The sequence below is a fragment of the Cyprinodon tularosa genome, unplaced genomic scaffold (assembly GCF_016077235.1).
Source record: "Cyprinodon tularosa strain WSP-4 unplaced genomic scaffold, ASM1607723v1 ctg144, whole genome shotgun sequence".
NCBI classification, from domain to species: Eukaryota; Metazoa; Chordata; class Actinopteri; order Cyprinodontiformes; family Cyprinodontidae; genus Cyprinodon; species Cyprinodon tularosa.
This window is the reverse complement of record NW_024038265.1, coordinates 253,106-276,484: the sequence shown is the minus strand read 5'-3', so window position 1 is coordinate 276,484 and position 23,379 is coordinate 253,106. Positions and strand designations below refer to the sequence as shown.

At 37.0% G+C, this 23,379-nt stretch overlaps 1 protein-coding gene across 1 annotated transcript in view; it reads right to left on the bottom strand.

Moving 5' to 3' along the window:
* Positions 1–599: 599 nt before the first annotated feature.
* Positions 600–23,379, bottom strand: part of b3glctb (beta 3-glucosyltransferase b) — a 71,550-nt gene continuing 48,770 nt past the window's right edge. Inside the window, exons 8-14 of the mRNA XM_038278816.1 lie at positions 21,114–21,230; positions 18,562–18,631; positions 15,503–15,616; positions 6,061–6,160; positions 5,168–5,287; positions 3,181–3,325; positions 600–845 (exon numbers count right to left, since the gene is read on the bottom strand). Of these exons, the coding sequence (XP_038134744.1) occupies positions 711–845; positions 3,181–3,325; positions 5,168–5,287; positions 6,061–6,160; positions 15,503–15,616; positions 18,562–18,631; positions 21,114–21,230 (801 nt within the window). The 3' untranslated portion in view covers positions 600–710. The remainder of the gene's footprint in view (positions 846–3,180; positions 3,326–5,167; positions 5,288–6,060; positions 6,161–15,502; positions 15,617–18,561; positions 18,632–21,113; positions 21,231–23,379) is intronic.

Here is a 23,379-nt window from a genome sequence, read left to right as displayed (position 1 = left end):
ACTGAGGACTTATAAAGAGGAGAGAACAGGCACAAAGCATATGCTAAATGATAAGACGCATTTGAAGCAAGGAAGGAAGGAAGGAAGGAAGGAAGGAAGGAAGGAAGGAAGGAAGGAAGGAAGGAAGGAAGGAAGGAAGGAAGGAACGAATGAAAGAACGAACGAACGAAAGAACGAACGAACGAACGAACGAACGAACGAAAGAACGAACGAACGAAAGAACGAACGAACGAACAAAAGAACGAACGAACGAACGAAAGAACGAATGAAAGAACGAACGAAAGAAAGAAAGAACGAATGAAAGAACGAGCGAACGAACGAAAGAACGAACGAACGAACGAAAGAACGAACGAACGAACGAAAGAACGAACGAAAGAACGAACGAACGAACGAAAGAAAGAAAGAAAGAACGAACGAACGAATGAAAGAACGAACGACACATACTTCTCCATCCCCTCATTACCCAGTCTAAAAAAAAAGTGGAATCAGATTCCATATTTTTTCCAAACAGCATAGGACAACTGAAAGGGATATCATATAAAGGGATGAAGGGAAAGGCACAATACATTATCATCATCATCAATAATATTAATAACAAAACAAAGTTTAGATCTGATCATTTTCTTTCCATTTTACAAACATTAATTATCTTGAGCATAATTTCCAGACACAATAGGCGCTCTTGACCAATATTCTCAAAAAGATTTTTATCACAGTTCGTCTCTCAGCTCCGGGTCCTGCAGCCAGTTTCTGTAGACAGCCAGAGGATCTATATTCCAGTGCTTATGGAAGGAGATGGAGTGCTTTGGGCTGATCTGTGTCCCTGAGTAGTCATCCGGTTGGGCCTAGAGCACAAAAACAAGTGATTTTCTCTGTTAGTCTCGGAGTGAATGAAAAATAGTTCATTTTTGGGGGTTCTTATGACTTCAGCAAATCTGTTAATTGCACATGTCCATTGCAATATAGTTTGGAGCTCGAGGAGAGCATGCCCTATATTATTATTAAATTCATGGGGGCAAAACATGCGGAAAAGAATGCTTATTTTAATATGAAACATTTTAAAAATCCACATCAGCATCCAGTATATGTGTACTGTAGTTTCTGCCCAAATATTTTCTTTTTGTTGTGGATTTTTGTAACAGGGATAACTAGGATCATATGAAATTGGTTTGTATGAACTTTGTTTGTTTTTTAATTCCAAACTCAGCCTCTCTTCATCCATAAAGAAGTTTATTTCATAGTTGTGAGATGCACTATTCAGCGTTTTGAATGGATTTCACTAAACTTTTAGGCCTCTCAGTATAAAATACATTTTTTGATCGAGATAAGAAATCTGCTTCCTGGTGTGTTGAAGTACCAGTAGTTTGCAAGAAATCATTTCATCAAATAAATTTTTGGGAATTTATTAGAATTATGCTCTAATTTGTAGTTACCAATCTATCGTTACCATATTTTAATTTGACAAACCGGATCTTCTCAACGTTCTTTTTCCTGTTTGGTGCGATTGCAGTTACGGATCTTGACCTTGCCGGACCAGAGCGGAGCAGAAAATAGCTCAGCTCTGTATTTTGACAGTGATGGACGGAGAAGACGAACGTGGACGGTGAGGTGCAGATCCACACATCCACCGCAGTAGCGGTGGATGTGTGGATGTGGAATCTGGAGTATGTGGAATCTGGGTGTAAGAAATACCAACAGTCATTAAAAACGTCTCATGCAGTGGTACAGCTGAAGGAACTTTCAAACCCAGTTGTGTTTCTTTTTTGCATATTAAAGGTACACTATGCAACCGGTGTTGATTTTCCAGCGAGGCTCCCCCCAGAGGGCGAAAGTAAAAGTGCACTGTCGTAAATATGCACAGCTGTTCTCCTGGTTTCTCCGTCAAGCCAGGCGTGGTTGTTTTGAGCTTAGCAGACAGGCGAACGCAACGAATGACTAAGCATCTGACGCGCGTGACGCGCCGCAAACGCGCTGCTGCTCGAGATGGAAAAATAACATTTTTGCTGCTCGACGCACCGCGTCAACCAATCAGAGAAGCTGATCTGGGAGCTGGCAGGGAGAGAGACACAGCGCTGATGATCAGAGCGCTATGATCACTCCTCTTAAACAGTTTATTGACGCCTAAATTAACTTAAAATGCAGAAATCTGCCGGCAGAATATGTTCGCTTTTATTATCCTGCTGCCTGCAGTTTGGATTATTTAGATGAAAAACACCTATCAGCTGCCGCGGTGAACCGCAAGGAGGCGACCCGGCCAGAGGCTGCTGATGAAGGGATTCCTACTGTCGGCGCACCGCTGGTATGTGGGGGTCTGAGCGGCTCCGACAGAAAAAATATTGTAAGGCAGGATGATAATCTGAATGAACTGACTGCACTGATTACGTTTTCAGGTGTATTTTCTCACTTAAACACATATTAAAACTACTTTATTCCCACTGATCACAGCAAATATAGCTGCAAGGCAGAGAAAGGATAGTGAAGCTTCGCCCAACATGCGTCAGACACACTTTTGCACCGCGCAGCCAGAGCAGCAAAGCTGCTTCAGCCGCGCGTCAGAACTAACTGGTACAAGCAGCAAAAAGGAAGCAGCAGACGCGATTTTGCTGCTTTTGCTGCGTCCGTTGTGAAAGCAGCACTGCACAAAGATCGCCACTGTGCTAGCAACGAGCATGCTTTTAACTGGGGGGTGTAGCAGTTCTCGCCGTAAAGCAAGACCGACTCTTGTGAGACTTCTGAGCCTGTGGGTGCGGGTCGGTGCTCCTGCAATTGCAAGTGCGGTATTTCCCCCACAGACCACCAGGGCGGCCGAGAATACCTTTGTTCAACCTGAAATGACTCATTTAATCATCCAAAACGTTATGGAACACATTAATTAACTGAAAAATGTTGCATAGTGTGCCTTTAATGTTAGATTTGCCTGCGATGGACTCATGACCTGTCCTGGGTGCTCCCTGCCTCTCGCCCATAGACAGCTGGAAAAACGCACCACCACCCCTCGCGACCCCGCTTGGGATAAGCATGATGGAAAATGGATGGATGGATGTTAGATTTGTAGTTCACTGAGGATCTATGCTATTACCTAATCTTTTGGGAAACTAAATGCCATTCTAATGATGTTTTTTTCTTTTGTGAATTGTTAATAAAAGAGTATAGCATCAACAATCTAGTGGTGCTTTCTACCTGGTGGAACAGAGGACTGTGTGTGATGGGAACCCCAATTGAAGTAAAGCACCTCCCCAGGACCATGTCATCAGGAGCATCATCACTGTAGCAGCTGCAGCCGCTGGAGAGCAGTCTGGACACCGCTGTCCTACTTAGTACAATCCTGCAAATGAACATGCATTTTGTGAGATAAAAAATAATTTTCCTAGAAGAAAAGAAACACAGGATTTTTTCAGATCTACATTTTTAATCTGCTAGGTTCATTAAGCTTGTGATCTTCATGCTATAAAGTTTATAGTTCTACTCCTTCAAGTCTAATTAAAGTTTAGTAGAGTAAACAAATCCTGTGTAATGATTGTTTATCATTGTTATGCAGTGAACAGCCACCCGGTGAGGGAGACCTTGGATAGATATGAGGTCTATCCCATAGAATAGCTCACAGTGACTTAAAAGCACACAAAAAATGGGGAACTCTAAATGATTCCATCCATTTAGATGAAGACAACTACTTCCCATATCTATAGTGAGTATACATGCCTCCCTGTGCATACCACACAAGCTTTCCAACCTTCGTCCCAAAGATGTTGCTTTAACTCTATCTCTGAGCTGCATGAATCCTCTGCATGATTGCAAGCAACTTCTCTCTGATATGCACAACAAAGGTGAAACAGATTTCTGACAAACAAGCTAAAGCTGAGGATGCTTCAAAGCATCTGATGCAGGTCTAGCAGATTCAGAAACAGCTTCTTCCTCACCGCCAACAAACAGCTGAACTGTTAAAAAAAATAATGTCACAGACTCTGCATCAAACTGACAACACCAAACCAAAAATACTGCATAATTCCACCATATATATTTAATGCTCCGAACTTCCAAATCAATGCATTTTTTTTTTGCAACATGTTTTTTTCTGCCACACTGTTTCCATTTGATCACTGCTGCAGTTTAAGAAATGGGAATGTCATGAAAGCTGTAAAAAAAGAAATTTCGTTTTGCATACAAAATGACAATAAAACTTGTATAAGTCTAAGTAAGTTCTAAAAATAAAAAAGCTGAAAAAACAAATTTTACAGCAGTGTTTTTTTTTTCTATTTTTCTAGCAAGAGGAAGAGTTTATAAGACTTTCAAATAAAAGCAAGTAATGTATTAAGATAAACTATAGGTTAAATTTATGCAGGCATTCATTCAATTGTATGCTTGTATAATACAAACAAGATACTTAGAGACCTAAATGTGAAAAAGAAAATTTGATATACAAAGGTGTCACTTTTTATGGCTGTTCTGCTGAGGTCTGAAATCACTTGATCAGATAAAATCAAAAAGCTGTTCTGGTTACTGATTCAAAGTGAAGCTACCATCAGTCACCTCCTCTACAGGCCTGACATCAAACTTTATGCCACACTCAGCGAGAAAACAACTCACAGATACATCTAACAAAGACAAACAGTAAGATCATTGAAATGCCAATCAACCGCAGCTAGTATGGCCAGATGGTAGGAGCAATGTGATAGCTGCCCAAGGGCTACAATAATAGGATCATAACATCCCAGATGGTGAAGATAGCTACAAATATCCACAAGCACTAGTCAACTTGAAACCACAAGAAAATCAAGCCACAATCAAGTACTTACAAAGAGTAAGACAGTCTGTGAGATGGAAACAAAATTCTTCTATTAATTTCTGTTAGCTATGCTTCCAATGTGGGGACATGGGTAATAGTTCAAGCTAATAAATCTGCATCCTTGCATAAGGTGCACTTTTACATATCCAGGTGCGTATATCCAGAAAGACACAATGTGGGGTTGACAGTACAAAATAACAACAAATTTGATATTTATGAGCTTATGCCACAAAAGCAAATCACTCGGCACAGATTTTTCTTAGACAATTTTATGATTTAACTGAGTCAAAAACAAATATGCATGATAAAATTCCTGCCGCAGAGGATTTTATTAGTCAAAGTCAAATTAATGGACCATTATGACAGAAAAATATCTACACATACCCGCCACCTCCTGTTGTGTAGCTGTATCCGTTTTGCATCAGGCCATATCCATATTTCTCTCCCAGGCTCACTGCTTCCTTTGTGTTGTAGCACTGAAGCAGCTGTCGCAGCCGGGGCAAACTAAAAATAAACAACGATGAGTACATTAACAAACACACAAATAAAACATGCTTAATTTGCAAATAGACAAAAGGACAAATAAACAAATCATTATTTCACAAGAGATTTTTTCAGATTAACAGAAGGAAGCAGTAACACCCCATGAACCTTCAAAAACATAATTAGGTGTTTAGGAGTAGAGTGCATCGCAGAAACGTTTTTGGGTGTGTTTGATCTTATTTCTTTCACTCCAAATAAAAGAGAATTATTTACAACAATATTTAAAAAAAAAATGGTTGCTTTTGTGTTTTTTCCCATGGTTATACTCACCTTTAGCAGAGTTTAAAACATCCATTAGAAGTTTATTGTTTTTGTCAAGTTAAAAAACAAAACAAAAACAAAAGTAAAAAGCTGCAGGCCAAGATATGCCTTAAAGTATAAGAGATATAAAGATAACTTTTATTTATTTTATGGGAAAATATGCATCTTTCAACAGTAAAAGCCCATCTGTAACTTAATTGCTGAGAATATTAAATAAAATCTCGTTTGTGAGATTTATTTTTTTATATCTCAATTTATGAATGCATGCCATTCTTGGGTTTGAAAGCTCTGCATTTAAATTTTTTTAAAATATCTTAAAATATTTAAAAAAATGTAATCCTCCTTGCATAGATATCGACAGTATTCTCATATTAAACAATCACTAGAAAGTAAAATGCATTTTTTTGTCCCATATTTTTTAAAATAACACAATGTGGATAGGGAAGATAAACCAAAACCCTTTTCTTTGTTACCTTATGAGAGTATCATCATCAACAATAAGGAGCCAATCAATGTTCGGAACGGCTTCACTCAGAAAACGTCTCATGATGGCAAACGTCTTTCCACAGTGTCCTTTAATGACAAACAAACAGAGGTCGCCTTGTATGTTTTGAAATTATGGATTAGATTGGAGTGTCACAAGAGATAGCTCTGACATGATTTCAAGCTGGTGACAAATGAAGAGAACGAAGCATGTGACAATCAAGTGATGACAAAATGTTAGATTACTTTTGTGTTCTTACAGCTTACTTGCTGTTGTAAAATTATATAAAAGAATTGTGATTTAACTGATAAGACTTCATGACTTTTTAATTGCAATAAATATTTATGTATATATATATCTATATATAGATATATATATACTAGTGCTGTCAAAATTATCGCGTTATTATCGCGTTAACGCGAGGCCATTTTAATGGCGATAATTTTTTTAACGTGAGATTAACGCTATGTGGTTTTATGGTACAATTTTCCAAGTACATCCCGCTGCAGCCTGCGGGAAGGCGGGGCTATTTTCCCCCAGTCTATGCATTTCTCATAGGCTTCGAGAGCGGAGCTCCTCAAGGAAAAAAGACGCTCATACACTGGGTGACGCTAGTGCCTTTTCTTTAAGCCCCACCACCAACAAACAAGTTGAGTGTCTGGTAACTAGTAGCAACCTGAAATACGCTGAGAAAACAGATTACTGAGGTGAAATGAAATCTGCTACGGCACTCTTGCTGTCTGTGTACGCCACAGGTCAGTATCATGTGTGTGTGTGTGTGTGTGTGTGTGTGTGTGTGTGTGTGTGTGGGGGGGGGGGGGGGGGTGGGGGGGTGTGTGTGTGTTCTCATTTTTGTTAAGAGGCTGAAAAGTAACTTTCTAGAGCATATACTTCCTCCATCTAGTGATGTCAATCTATTGATTTTGATGTATTGATTGAAAATTGTTCATTATTACCTTGGTTAATTGACATCTAATGTTAACTCTACTACATTTTATAGCAGTAGGGTAAAATGCTTGTCTTTGTTCAAAAGACTGTATTAACTGTAAAGACTGTCTTTTACATCAGCCTGTTTTCAGGGCCTTTTTTTTGGCTACATATTTGTTATTTTTTGCTACATGCCTCCCCATCTTCTTGCCATATGTTTCTATGGCATAAATCAGTATCTGTGACCTGTTTTCATTTAAAAAAAGAACATTGGCACAAACCTAGCCTGTATGTATTTTTTGTATGTCATTGAGAGTATTTAAATGATTTTCAATCAGAAAAAAAATGTGTGATTAAAATGCGATTAATCGCGAGTTAACTTAGGCATTGATGCGATTAATCGCGATTAAAAAAATTTAATCGATTGACAGCACTAATATATACATATACATATATATGAAGATAGATAGATAGATAGATAGATAGATAGATAGATAGATAGATAGATAGATAGATAGATAGATAGATAGATAGATAGATAGATAGATAGATAGATAGATAGATAGATAGATAGAAAGATAGATAGGTAGATAGATACTAATTATTGTAATGATGCAGGAGACCAGACCAGGACAGAAGCTACCAGCTGAATAATTAACAATATATCATAAAATAAGAAGTGGTCCCATGCTATCTCAGTCACTTCAGTATGCTAGTGAAGATTATCGGTTATTCGGGTCATAGTCATTCAAAAAAAGATTTAAAAAATCCCCTGGAATTTGTTTCCAAGTTTAAAGATGTTTTTCATCCCGTGCAGGAAGCGCTTTCAAATCTGGACGAACGGGTCCGCCCCTTAGGAATGGGGAGCCGTTTGGGTTCTTTGTTAGCCTGCAATACCCGATACCTGTCTGAGGAACTTAAAGGTCATAGCTACCACCTCTCCTTTTAAAATGATTGATAGTTCAAAATACGAAAAATACGGAAAAAAAACGAGTGGTGCAGAGTAAAAGCATTGATTTACTGAAAGAAAAAGATATAGCATCTAGGTAATAGTTTGGTGGGTCAAAAATCTATAAATTTTTTACCTCTGCTTAAAATTCTTTCGTAGACACGATGTGATTCTGCACCAATAGGAATAGTATCTTAAATGCAGGTTATTTTGTCAGTGAGTTCATGTGAAATGATTCGGTTGGTTTGAAGTCCACTGTTAACACCACAGCAGCTGCTCGTTAAATACAGTTAGCATAGCTCATCTTTTTTTAAATATATTTTTGCCAGATCTGGCAACCGTTTGGCAAAAAAGTACATTTGAACTCCTCTCCTACTTGCTTAGAGAAGTTAAACTTGTAGCTTTCTTCTTTAAAGGTGATAATAACCTAATAATCTAAAATCTTAGTGGCAAAAAGATTTTTCAGTGTACTTCTGTAAAAATTATAGGCCATAAAGACAAAAACAACAACAACAAAAAATTAAAAAGTAGAATTACACTTCAGTTTGTACTTCATGGACCCTGTGAGTTTATTTAACCTCTTACACCCTAAGGGGGTATAAATAAATTTCTGCCTGACAAAAACACACAAAAGTAAATAACTTATAGCCTCAAAGCTATTAGATTTAAGAAGAAACTTTTGGTACGTCTGTAAAGGTAAGATGTCATAGAATGGTTTTCTGGTGTCAGCACCATTGTAGCTTTGACCCTGCCTGAAATATTAGGGACAAAATACAAAATATTTTGCATTTTTTGAACCTCGCCAAAATTTTCTTTGAAATAAACATTGCAAAACACTACCAAAATATTATTTATAGCACAAAAAAGTAGTACAGACTTTCAAATCTAAATGTTGTGTAAAAATATACAAAATGTGGACTCAATCAGATGAATCATATTTATTTTAGTATGGTATTAGTGAGAAATTTCTTAGGCGGAGAGGCCATTTTGGCACATTTATCCATAAATGTCACCAAACTGTGCCAAATATGTTTTTTACATCAATACTGGGGGTTTGGTAAAATTACGAGGTCATGTAGCAGCTGGACCCGCCGGTGGGTCCGTAGGGTTCAAGGGGTTAAGGCTATATTGAAGTGAAGGTTTTTCTGAAGGTTTGTACTTTTGCAGTCAAAAAGCACAAACCTTCAACCAAATTTGTCATTTTCAGTGCATTGCATCTTTCCATGATTCATATTCAAATTCTGCAGCCTCTCAGAACTGAGCATTTTTCTTTAGATAAATATCTACTTTCCATTGCTTGGAAACATATGTGTTATTTCAGTTGTCTTCAATCCCAGATAATACTGTTGCCAAATGCATCTGCTTTTCGTTACTTTTTACATTGCATGGTAATTTTGCTCAAATTGTTTCTGACAACTGGGAAGATTTTTGTGTTTTACGATTTTTCCAGCTTGAAATTACTTTGCAACAAGTGGTCTTTCTGTCGGTTTATATTTTAATTCTAATAATGACTTTGTTAGACTATTCCAGCATTTTGGTTAAACAAAAATCCATCAAGCAGTCATGATGTGACACAGGTTTGTAACTCATTGAATTTAAGTTTAGAAACAAATATAATCTAGGGTTTAATGCAAGGTTCTCTAACGCTCTTCCTAAGGTTTCTCTGTCCTGCATATAACAGATGTGTGTCTTATACAAAGCAAGTTTTCAAATACCCTCAATTAAATTCCCAGCACTTTAGGTCTTCCCATGCACTGCATGCAGGGTACCAAATGGGGTGGCGCCAAAGTAATTCTAGTAATTAGACCGATATATTTACAATCCAAATTTAAAAACCTTGTTGTTAGTTTTGTGGACCAAAATGTCTTTAATATTTCTTATTTAAGCAAATACCCGCACACAAATAACTGCAATCAAATTACCCTGCACACATATGGAATAATTTCACAGCATTCAAAATAGAACCAATTAATAGAATAGATATTCAGTTAAAAATTCTTAACTAAAGTAGTGAAACTGAAAACATTTACAATATAACTGTTACTATAGTTCCTAGGTGCTAAAGGCTGCGGGTCCAGATGGCATCAGCTCCAGGCTTCTGAGATGTTGTGCTACTGAACTGTGTGGAATCTTGTGCTACATGTTCAACCTAGGTCTGAGGCTGGGAGCAGTACCACAGCTGTAAAAGACCTCTTATACCGGTTACAAAGACAAAACACGCAAAGGACCTCAGCAAGTACAGACCAGTAACGCTGAGTTAACACCTGATGAAGACCCTTGAATGGTTGGTTGTCCACAACCTTTGGCCCCTTGGGAAGACTTCATTGGATCCAATGCAATTTTCCTACCGTCCTGGGATTGGGGCAGATGATGCTATCATCTTCCTCCTGCACCAAGCTCTGAGTCACCTAGAGAAACCCGGAAGCACTGTGAGGATCATGTTCTTCGATTTCTCCAGCGCTTTCAACACCATCCAGCCAGGACTCCTTAAGGACAAGCTGGAGCTGTCAGGAGTGGACATGCACATGTCCAAGTGGATTCTAGACTAACTCACTGGCCGCCCACAGTATGTGAGGGCACAGGACTGTGTCTCAGATAGGTTAGTTTGTAGTAAGTGGATCCCACAGGGAACCGTGCTGGTATTGTTCCTTTTCCCCTGTAAACTGCAGACTTCTCCATCAACTCCCCATACTCCCACTTCCAGAAGTTCTCTAACAATTCTACCATAGTTGGCCTTATCACAGGTGGGGACGACTCAAGAGTACAGACAGTGAACCCAGAACTTTGTGGTCTGGTGCCCGCAGAACCACCTTCTGATTAACGCAGGGAAAACCAAGGAGCAAGTGGTGAACTTTCGCAGTAGGAGATCCACCCTATGGACTCCAGTGAATATCCAGGGAAGGACATTGATATAGTGGACTCTTGTAAGTACTTAGTGTTCACCTGAATAACAAACTGGACTGAACTCAAAACACACTTCTCTACAAGAGGGGTCAGAGCAGACTCTTCTCTGAGGAGACTGAGGTCTTTTGGAATGCAGGGGGCACTCGTGAAAACCTTCTATGACTCTGTTGTGGCATCAGCCATCTTCTATGGAGCTTTCTGTTGCAGCAGTGGCTTATCTGTAGCTGAGAGAAAGCGACTGGTTTAGCTGATAATGAAGTCCAACTCTGTGATTGGATGCCCTCTGGACTCAGTGCAGGAGGTGGAAAACAAAAGATCCCAACTAAATGAACATCTCAGCTGGATAATGTCTTCCACTCCATGCATGAGGCTGTTGCAGAACTGGAAAACTCCTTCAGTGACAAACTGCTGCACCCTAAATGCACCAGGGAGCGTTCTCACAGATCCGTCCTCCCAGCAGCTGGAAGACTCTATAACCATCACTGTTTCCAACAACCTCAATAAGTTGTACATTCATGATGATTTTTGCACAGTTTCTATCTTAGTCAGTTAAATAACATGCTGCTGTCATTTTGCACATCTCTGATGTTGCTGCTGTTTTCAAATATGCATTACTGTTTAAATGTCCATAGCTATATATCATATGCATATACGCACAGTATTTATATTGTTAAAACACTTTACATTACAGCATTTTATTTAATTTTTTTTTACTTTTCACTATTATGTAATTTTATACACTCTCCTAAGGTCCACATTTGTGTGACCATTTTTAATCTTTCTGCTGCTGTAACCCCAGAATTTCCCTATTTTTTGGGACAATAAAGGGATTTTGTATTGTATTGTACTCTATTCTATTTTCTGCTCTTTCATTTAGTTCCCAGGTTAATTTATTCTATAAAAACTTGTACATAATTATTACCTAACTATTAATGATTCATAATAAGAACCAGAAACGTTTCACAATTTTAATCTGTTTAGGCAGAAGAAATAAATACAAATTGCCAGAACTGTGCTTAACCAGTGTAATGGTGCAGTCAAAGACAGCAGAGATACTCTGTTCTGTTGCATTTGAACAATATATACACTTGACCACGGTATCAAGTTAAGAGATCTGGCCTATCATGGATCAGTGTGTATAAAAATATGTGTGTATGATTATCTATCCAATCTGGCAGATGTTCTGCCCCCCAAATAGTGCAGAATGTCCGATAATAAATCTCTCCCAGCCAATCCAACCTTAAAAATTACCCCCATTCTAAAATCCACTATGTCCTCTAAATTCCTTTTATGTCTAACATATACGTATGTACATGGAATGGAAAAGGGACAAATAAAAAATGGTAACTAACAAAATAATTCAATGATTTGTCACAGTTCAATATTAATTATATGTTTGGGAAACAAAGTTTATCTGATCAAGGTTGAGTTAACTTTTAAACTAAGACTTAGAACTTAACAACTGATATGGGTTAAAAGAAAAAAAAAAAGGGAATCAAAGAGGTAGATGAAAAATAATTTTGCTAAAATAGTATTCTATTGAATAACTTTTCCTTATAATAATTCAATAACCAGTTAAATATGTATTCCCAATTTCATATGATTAATGTTGGGAAATTATAATATGTTAAGGAATCCCTAAAACACAGTTTGAAAATTTTAATAATGTTTGGGGATGCTGACAATCAATGGATGGGTGGATGTGTAAGACCTTTGTTGGAGAAAAGGAAGTTAGTGGATAACAGACATGATGGAACTAATTTTAAAGAATGATTTAATCATATTTTAGCAGTTAAGCATGATAAGTGGATCAGAAAACATGTTGATTTTTACATTCTTTTTGTGTCTTAACACTTTTTGAAAAATTTCATAACTATAAATAACATTTTGAACAGCATGCTGAAGTTACCTAACTTTTTAGCTTTTCAGTTCAGCTTTTACACCTCTCAGTAAAAACATATTATGCATAAATAAAAGAAGGATATATATATATATATATATATATATATAAATATTACAGCTACCAAAATGGCCAGAGGATGGCAAAAGTGCATCTATATCTACCACTTCCATGTACCACATTTCTTTTGATAACCAGTTTTGCTGCAAAGCGTTCCTGGAGCACAGCGTTAGCAAGAGCCTGGTTCACCTAACTTGGTGCACCAGCTGCTAAATGGCTTGCCATCTCACCCTGTCTCCTCCAGCCATGCCCAGCGCCATTTATTTTTATAACCTTTATCTGTGGTCGTGACATCTTCCCCGGAGTTTATGAACTGCATTGTGCCCACTCCATGCAATTTATATCTCTCTATCGTCCTGCTCTCCAGACAAAGATTCATTTATTTTATTTTTTTTTACTTTTTACATGTCTCTCCGTTGAATGAAGCAGTAAATGGTGCGAGGTGGCTTTTCGTGTCGAACTTCAGCACTGTACCACAATCTATCTGGTGACTTGAGCAAGAAAGGAGGGGGGGTTCGTAAGACCCGCCCCTTCTTCTTCTGATTATCTAATACTGTTAGTTTCACAGTGCTCCTTTGCTACCATTGGCTGACAAACACAAGAGGGATTTCGATTGTCTTTTTAAAATTTATTTAAGGTCAGGAAATGTTTTTTTTAGCCACAGTAAGGTCACCAGATTTCTGCAATTTAATCTGGGGACATTTCCAGCTCATAGATAAAAATACATGCATTTTATGAAAATTAAAATAGGAAACAGAGACAGTGATGTTTTCATCCATTTTTACATTATTAATATTTAAACAAAAATCAAGTGTAAAATCCAGGAAGGTGCCTCTCCTAATAATAGATAATAAAATATAATAAAAAGATAAATAATATTAGTCAATCAATAGTGTTTATTAGTGACATTTAGTCTTCTCTCTCTTCTTCCCTTGTGAGCAATATACCATTGTGTTCAGGGACAGGATAGTTTGCATCAATACAGAGTCTGTGGGAATTTCCCTCTTTTTCCATTCCATAAAATTTAAATGAAAACGTTTTGTATATATAAAAATTTTAAACATTTTTTTTTCTAAACAATGATTACTATAAAATGAAATGGCATCTAGTTGTTTATACTGTATTCTGGACAGCTGCAGTGCATTGGGTAGCATTCAGCAGCCTGGATTAAAATCTGTGTCATTATTAAAAAAAGTTAGGTTAGATTTTTATATTCAGATTAAATTAGAACCATTAAAACACATCTATAAATCCGGATCATTCTCATGAGCAGCTTGAAGCAGCCACACCAAGAATACGTTTTGACAGTACACATATAAATTAATGAAAAATAAGTCCTCAGGGGTTAAAAATAATGTGTCTTTTAATAAAGTTATAGTGAAATCTAACAGCAGTATATTTTTACTATCCTAAACCTATTTTATACTCATGTTTACATAGAAACAGCTGTGATTTTTGTATTAAATAAGCTTTTGTTATTTTGATAGGATGTAGATGTAAAGATTATATGATACTATTATCCCTGTTACAAAAATCCACAACAAAAACAAACTATTTGGGCAGAAACTGCACCTAAGCTGGATGCTAATGGGGATTTTTTTAATATGTTATATTAAATTAAGCATTAATTTCTGCTTGTTTTGCTGCTATGAAGTTAACAATAATATAGTCCATGAAGTCGGAGCTCAGCAAGATGGCAGGAAGAGCGGAGGCTGTAGGCTTTGCTTTGCGCAGGCGGTCTGGAGCGGGGTGCTGACACAGTGTAGCTGCGTCCAGCCGGTTGTGATAATGAACTTCCTTGTCCGTTTTAAAACATGTGCACTCTGCTCCTCATCTATACGTTACCAGCTGTTTCTGTGCGCAGCATGCTCGCACGCTCTTTTTACTATAATAACAGTTAACATGCAACATTTCCCCTTAACTCATAAGAAGGTAAAATCGGGGACATTTCCGGGGACAGCTTTAGCCAGGGTCAGGTGGTTCAAAACGGGGACTGTTTCTGGAAATCAGGGGTGTCTGAGATGGAAATCTGGCCTAGGGCCGGAATAATTTAATCCCTGAAATTTATATTATGTTTAAATTTAATAGCTGAAATTTAAAATGATTATATCTTAAAAAGAAAAGCAGAATAAAAGACAGTTCTACTTGTACAAATATGTACTTAAGTAGCACTAATAAAGGAGACCACTTTGGTTTAATTCTTAGCTTAAACGGGGGATGATGACCTTTGGAGGACCTAAAAAACTTTTAATATCTATGAAACAAGAGTAGCAAAACCTGCGCTAATAAATCATGAACCATTGAGTCTATTTGCTGTTTTTTCATATGGGTAGGGTGCCAGTTTTATGCAGCTCAATCTCCTATTTTTTCATTAGGCATCATTAATCATTTTAAATAAACAAAATTATATTTTCATTTGACCCACTCTGTTTGTGGTTTTCCTCAATGTATGCATGTATGTACTCTTTTGTGTAAAATTTCCCTGCACTTGCTTAGTGAATGCTTGCTGGTTCAAAATTCAACCTGTCACTCCAAGCCCATGAGCAAGACCCCTATTTCAGAATGCATGCTGGGCACTACTTGGCAGCTTATTGCTCCCTGAGGGATTGGTTAAAGGCAGATTAATGGGGTTTCTTAATTCCTTTCTTTAATCTTTGCTTTCACTAAACAAAATGCAGAGGACAAGCTCACCTCTCTCAGTATTAGGCACTCCCAGGTAGATTGTGGGTATAGAGTCATCACTGACATCGCTGTAATACTCTAAATAAGCAGCGTCTTTTTCCCAAGTAGACTTTACGACCGGTACTGTGAGGAGGCAAAGAAAAAACACAAGATTATAATTTAATCACAGCAACTTGAAAACTAAAGATTTAAAAGACCTCTTTAATAACTGAACTACAGATTAATGGTTACCAATTGGAAATTAAACTTCCCAAGGTGTTCTATTAAATTATAGGCAGCTGTTTTAAATACTCTGAGAAAAGAGGCTCCCTTACTGCATATTTATCTGGATAAGAGCATGAAGGCAACAAGATGATGGCTTTCAATTAGAGTTTAATCAAACAAAATTAATTTTGATCCACGACAAGAGGGACCAATCTTAAATTCATTTATTCTTAAACACATCCCTGAAAGATCAGAATGTGGAGAGAACACTGTGACACTCTGCTATGCAATTCTAATGAGCTGAATTTAAACCAAAGCAGAGAAAAGTTAATGACATACTCCCCATTCTGCTTCAGATTATGGTAATAGTTTTAAAACAACCTGTCCTTATCTATTGCCTCATAGTGATCCCCACCACCACCACCACCACCAAAAAAAGGCATTAGTGTTTTGGATAATTGCATGAATTTAGATGAAGATGTAAATGTGGAAAGGTAGCTTCTACCTGACTGAACCTTTAGCTACGGGTGCTAAACAAACAAGAGAAATGAAACCAAAAATGTTATTAAAAGCTAAATGCTGTTTATTATTGACATATAATATTTACCTTGCATGTAGATAACAAAAGACTACCAGCAACCATATCTAAAGCCTAAAATATGAAGTACAGTGTCATGTAAAATCAGCTTAAACCTACAGTATTAAGCCATGTCCAAATTTTAATCCAGACTTTCAATAACTATCTTACTATTCAGTTTAATTTAGTATACACATACATAAACATACATACATAAATACACACATGGTATTCTGTACATAGACATTAAGGTCTTCTGAACCCTTACATGGACTGAATGTACACTAAAACATCATTACGGCTAAAATACTCCAACATGGGACTAAATTATAAACACTGTATCTGTGTGTATAGTGTGTACATTACATATACTTTGTACATTTGACTAAAAGCAGTCACTTTGCTGAGGGCTATCAGCATGATGAATCCATTTACATAAAACAAAGAGAACATTTAAAGTTTAAAACTCTGCATCAATATATAACTGGGCATTAAATATGCATCTTTTCAATGGCTTATTGGGATCTTAACTAGCAAAATAATATTAGTTACTTTGAAAATATATGACATATTTACATCCTTTAAAACAAGGTTTAATGATCAGATCATGTCAGCATTAAAATCTCAGGAACACAGTCTACAGATAGGTGATTTAAAATCAATGGAAAACTATTTCAAAAGTCTAGTCAAGTGATGAAATGTGGGCAACAAGTCAGATTTTTGAGGGCTTTATATGCTGCACAATGCGGGAACATCACAAAAAGAGTCTACATCAATTTAATCGAGTGCTTTTTATCTTTCAATTTCTGAATCCTTGTGATATTTTCTTCAGAAGGCTTCCTCTAGAAATAATTCCAGTTTCTTTAAGTTGGTAACTTTAAAATGTTGTTTCCATTGCATATTCCACAGCTGGGATCTGCTTGTTACTAATTTCTTGTGTTTCGATTTTTATTTCCAGATCATGTTTAGCTTTTTTTCTTCTTCTCTTACTGTGTATGGTATTCAGTATGGCAAGTGGTCATAGGTTTCAAAATAATATTAAACAGGATTCGGATCACGTATGTGCTGGATACATACATAACCTGTTTGATTGTCAGTCTAAAAATTAGTCTTGACAAAGAAAAACTTTATTTTTTAGAGTATCATCAAATCAGAAATTAGTCAGTAGGTAATTTCTAGCTATTAAAGGCTGATTATTACTTGTTATTGTTGTAATTGTTTAACAGTAACAGCAGAAGTTACTTAATCATAGCAATTGATTGTTATGTTTTTTTTGATAAAACATTAAATAACTATATTAGAAATTGGCTCATTCTGCAGGTATTTCATTTAACCATCTTATTTTATGAGTGAAAGACATACATTCAAATGAAAATTGAAGTAAACATTTAATTTATGAAGAAATTGACATATTAACGTGTTATGAAATTCTGAATTTTACACTTTTATCACTTTATGAAAGCATGTCTTTAGTAAGCATGTCTTTAACTATTTGTAGCAAAGCATGCATCTCCTACTAAAAAAAGTTCTAGCATCAGCATGACAAAAACTCAACATTAAAAGACTAACTCCCTCTGTAATAAAATTTGTCACTAACGAAAAGATCCATATATTTACACTTAAAAAGTGCATTCTGGAAACTAAAGTACAAATTTTCAGTATGAAAAAGCTTAATGTTATCCAAATCAAATTAAACCATCACAGTGTGTTTCAGTGCCAAGGCACACAATCTTTTCTCTTTTTATCGCTCAAATTACCAAAAATTAAAAAGCCAACAGATTCAAAGAACAGAATCAGAACCAAACTTTCCTCAGTACCGCAGGATGGACAGTTCTCATATGTCTGATTTTCAGATGTACGTTGGATCCACCTCCTAAAGTTGTTTTCATTTAGCTGAGAAGGCATTCTGCATTGTTGTTCCAAAGATCTTTAAACTGCTGCTAAAATGCATCTCATATGCAAAATTAACGTATTTTTTGACAGTTTTGGTTTAATTGCTGCTCTCAAGGATTGCATTTAAGAATCTATACTCAGTTAACCATTATTTGATCAATTAACAATTGATTTAACCAATAATTCTTTCAGCCTTACCGGTAATAAAGAATCCTTTAAACCCTGCATGTTCATCTTCATAAAAATATCTAATTATTTTTAATGTATGGCATACTTTTAAAAAGATATTTTTTAATTTTTAAGCTTTTGTTAAAAAAAATACTTGATGCATGCTACAACATATCAAAATATATTCTCCAGTACTAAATAATCTATTAAAAAATGTAATGCTCACCTCGTACTGAATGAAATTTTTCACAGGTTTTCACAGCAACAAATAAATTGTTCTTCGATGCAGGATCCCCCTGGAAGGAAGAGAAAGACAACAAGACTGTGTAATTTAAGATGATCAAAAGAAATGTACAGCTGTTCACAGAGTCTACACACTAAAACATAACTCAAACTGGGTTATTTCCAGCCAAGCTGCTGAGCTATTATAGCACCGGCCCAGCAGAAATGTATTTGAGCTGATCCTTTAAAGCTAACAAATGGGTTATAATATTCTCCCCAAATTAAGGCTTGAAGTAAGCCAATCACATGGCGGTAACTCAGTGCATTTAGGCATGTAGACATGGTCAAGACAATCTCCTGCAGTTCAAACCGAGCATCAGTATGGGGAAGAAAGGTGATTTGAGTGACTTTGAACGTGGCATGATTATTGGTGCCAGAAGGGCTGGTCTGAGTATTTCAGAAACTGCTGATCTACTGGGATTTTCACGCACAACCATCTCTAGGGTTTACAGAGAATGGTCCGAAAAAGAAAAAACATCCAGTGAGCGGCAGTTCTGTGGGCGGAAATCCCTTGTTGATGCCAGAGGTCAGAGGAGAATGGCCAGACTGGTTCGAGCTGATAGAAGGGCAACAGTGACTCAAATAACCATCCGTTACAACCAAGGTGGGCAGAAGAGCATCTCTGAACGCACAGTACGTTGAACTTTGAGGCAGATGAGCTACAGCAGCAGAAGACCACACCGGGTGCCACTCCTTTCAGCTAAGAACAGGAAACTGAGGCTACAATTTGCACAAGCTCATCGAAATTGGACAATAGAAGATTGGAAAAACGTTCCCTGGTCTGATGAGTCTCGATTTCTGCTGCGACATTCGGATGGTAGGGTCAGAATTTGGCGTCTACAACATGAAAGCATGGATCCATCCTGCCTTGTATCAGCGGTTCAGGCTGGTGGTGGTGGTGTCATGGTGTGGGGAATATTTTCTTGGCACTCTTTGGGCCCCTTGGTACCAATTGAGCATCGTTGCAACTCCACAGCCTACCTGAGTGTTGTTGCTGACCATGTCCATCCCTTTATGACCACAATGTACCCAACTTCTGAAGGCTACTTTCAGCAGGATAATGCGCCATGTCATAAAGCTGGAATCATCTCAGACTGGTTTCTTGAACATGACCATGAGTTCACTGTACTCAAATGGCCTCCACAGTCACCAGATCTCAATCCAATAGAGCATCTTTGGGATGTGGTGGAACGGGAGATTCGCATCATGGATGTGCAGCCGACAAATCTGCGGCAACTGTGTGATGCCATCATGTCAATATGGACCAAACTCCCCGAGAAATGCTTCCAGCACCTTGTTGAATCTATGCCACGAAGAATTGAGGCAGTTCTGAAGGCAAAAGGGGGTCCAACCCGTTACTAGCATGGGGTACCTAATAAAGTGGCCGGTGAGTGTATGTTAACACCCTCTACCCCAATCCTGGATCAAAAAAAAAATCTGGGTTGCTTTAAATTCCTAATTTGTTACTGTATCTACCACAGTTTTTGATTATTCCAACAGCTACATACATTTGTTTAGCAATCTTTTTAAAAGCTTGGTAAAATTGTCCAATGCCTTAGTTAATTGAAACATATTAGAATACAATCATTAGGAAATAAAACTGCAATAGACTACCCATTGTAAATTTCCTTACAAATATTTCTGTCACAAATTAATCCAAAGTGGGGGTTTTTTATAGCCTGGGTGCCATTCCGAACTTAGTCCCGCCCACAAGGTTTGAGGTCGGAAAGTTCGGTCTGGCTCTGCTCCATAGTAGCGCGAGTATGATCGCCCACTCTCTGGCGATCCAATCAAATTGTCAGGGCGGGCTTTATACGATGATGGACAGATGATCAACAGTAACGTAATCAACCACGTGACCAAAGCGCGCTTGGGTGACAACAACATTCAATGGCTGCCGCCGGAGAGTTGAGGTGAGTAGATTCTGCTATTAGGTCTGTTCTAGAAGATATTGACAGCAAATTAATTTTAAAAGAGGAACAGAGAAACGCGATCAAGGCTCATCTTCTTATTCTAGGCGTGCAACTGCAAGCTTTGATTTTTGTTGACAACAACTATGCGTAGCTTAACATACGTCACGCACTCCGTTGCTCTTATTGGTTGTAGGTCTATCCAATTGAGTGCAGAGGCATTTTTTTTCCTGGTTCGTTCAAAACACGCCCCATAATCACAGCTCTATGGAGCAGTATCAGACTCATATTCTGACCAGAATTGAGTAGGACTACGTCAGGCTAGTTTTTTTATATTGCTCCATTAGTAATACAGCCCATGCTTTTATTGTGAAAGGCCCAGAGCAGGAAGGTGACGTCAATAGATTCTTGCAATGTGTATGGCAGAGGTGGATGCTTTAGTCTCATAGAATAGAATAAGGCCAAAAATATAATGTAGTAGTTAACATAGGAATAAATTAACATGTTTTTTTTAAGCAATATGTTTTCAATAATATTTAGTTATATTAGCATATTTGATCTAAGTCTAAACAAGAGTTGCACATACACAGTTCGGTAGGTAGGTTGAAAATGTGGTTGCACAGTTGTCTCTAGTCTCTGCACAGAACTCTGGAACTGCTGTCATCTTTGGACCTCTTCCTTCCTCCCAAATAAACAGAGCAATCTATAAAGAAGAGGAGACAGTGAAAAACAGGAAGCCAAATCATGGATTTTTGGATTAATAGCTGATTAGATAACAAGATTGGACATGCAAATCATTAAATCATTACTAATGTCGCTATTTCATAAGCAAACTTGGAAAAATTTATTTTCCTCTGCACACACTCAAGCTAACTTACTTTGTCTAAGTTATATCTTAGGTCATTAGAGATTTTAAATTGGAGAAGATATTAAAATGCAAAACATCTTCAAACACCATGCTCTGCATTTTAATCAGATGATTCCAGTCCAGTTTTATTACATTCAGGGCATATTATCAACTGCTGGTCTGGACATCAAGTAAGCAAAATAATATTGTAGTGTCACGTAGACAAAAGGATGCAAATGCAAAAAAGATTTTTTAAATTTACATATTGACACATTCAATCTCCTATCAGTATCTTTAATTTTTTTTTTTAAGTAAAAGGAATTTTTTTTTTTTTTTTAAATATGAAATGAAAAACATTTGATTTTAAACATGTTACACAAATCTTAAATCCAAAATGGAGCAAAAAGAGTCACTACTTTGTAGATCTACTTTTAATGAATCTGATCAACTTTCCTCTCCCTCCTCAAAAGAAGGAAGGATAGATGATGTTCTTGCTGCCAGCAGCACTGTTTATACTATGGGCAAGATAAATTTAAGGTGCTAAGCATTGTCAGTTTTGGCAAACTTGGCATTTTTCATGGAAATGAAATTAAATTCAACCAGAGAGACTTCTTCTACATTACCCTAACCCTAACCCTCCATGTGAACTTTTCAAACCTAAATCCCAATCCCTGACAGGGATACTGTTTTATATCCTTACCCAGTTCTAAAGGGATCACAATAATACCCCTGACACTTTTGGTGTGTTTTATTGATGTCAGTGTTTTTTTATCAACACTCTCTAAAAACTTTACATGTTGGACTGTGCTTTCTAACATCGATAATGTTTTACCTACATTACTTTGATCTAAACTGTATGAACATTAATGCATTACTGCAACTAAATTTTTTACATTTTTTTGAAAACACATTTCTTGTTTACTGGTGACATATATAGTGAAATTAGCTTTTACGAAGCCTGTGTTTATGCTTAAAGAGACATTATATTTTACTGAAAATATCTTTAAAATAGCATTTTTATTTTACTCTTTACGACTAAAACATCATTTAATGAGCAGACTGAAACCTTAGTAGTTCAGTCCTGATGCATCTTTAAGCCTGTAGCCTAATTTACTTAATTTAACTTGTGATGGAAGTTCCCACGCTGTTCAGCGGATGTGATGTCAAGCGCGTCCATATTAAATGCGACCAACCTAGCAAACAATTGAAGCATTATATTCAAAATGCATTTTGTGGAAACTCAGAAGAAACCAGCATCCAACTCAAAACCAATAGCAACTCCAGTTAAGGTGAAAAAAGAAAAGAAAACAAAAACTTCTTAAGCAGGACAGCAAGTTACAAAAACCAGCAGCAGAGAGCTGCAGTTACGTATTTCAGCCACAGATGGCAGTATCATTGGAAATTTCTGTAATCCCTCTTTAAATTAGATGCCAAAAACTTAAATCCCAAAGAAAGTTAGATGTAATGGTTTTTATTTAGGAGCATCTTGGTAAATAAGTTTGGTAAAACAATGCAGGACACATCTTTATTTGTAAAACATCTAAACATAATCCATCATTTTTTTTCTATATTTCCCAGTTATATACTACTAAGGGCTTTTGTTCTCCTTAAAGTCTGTTTACTTTGGTACAAGTAGTTTACTCTACTTATAACTTTTTTATTTATGGTATAGTTAATTTTCAGAGGAAACTTAACCAAAACCAGTCACTATAAACCATGCAATAACATTCATTCTGTTTATATTTATATTTCTGCAGGGGAAGAAGCAGATGCAAATATGGGAAGGACTAGAAAAGACAGACATTTTCTTTTGCTTGTGTTTGCCTGACTACCACAATGCAAAGCAAAACTACCTACAAGGAAGGAGTTTGTCTCAAATTTGCACCAAATACCTTGTACAGATGGCCAGATGTTCAGCTTTAGGCCAGACATTCCAGGTTTTCATTGCACTGTCGGACGCGTATTTTTTCTCCTCTATTAAGGCATTTTTGCTGGGCTGCAGCAG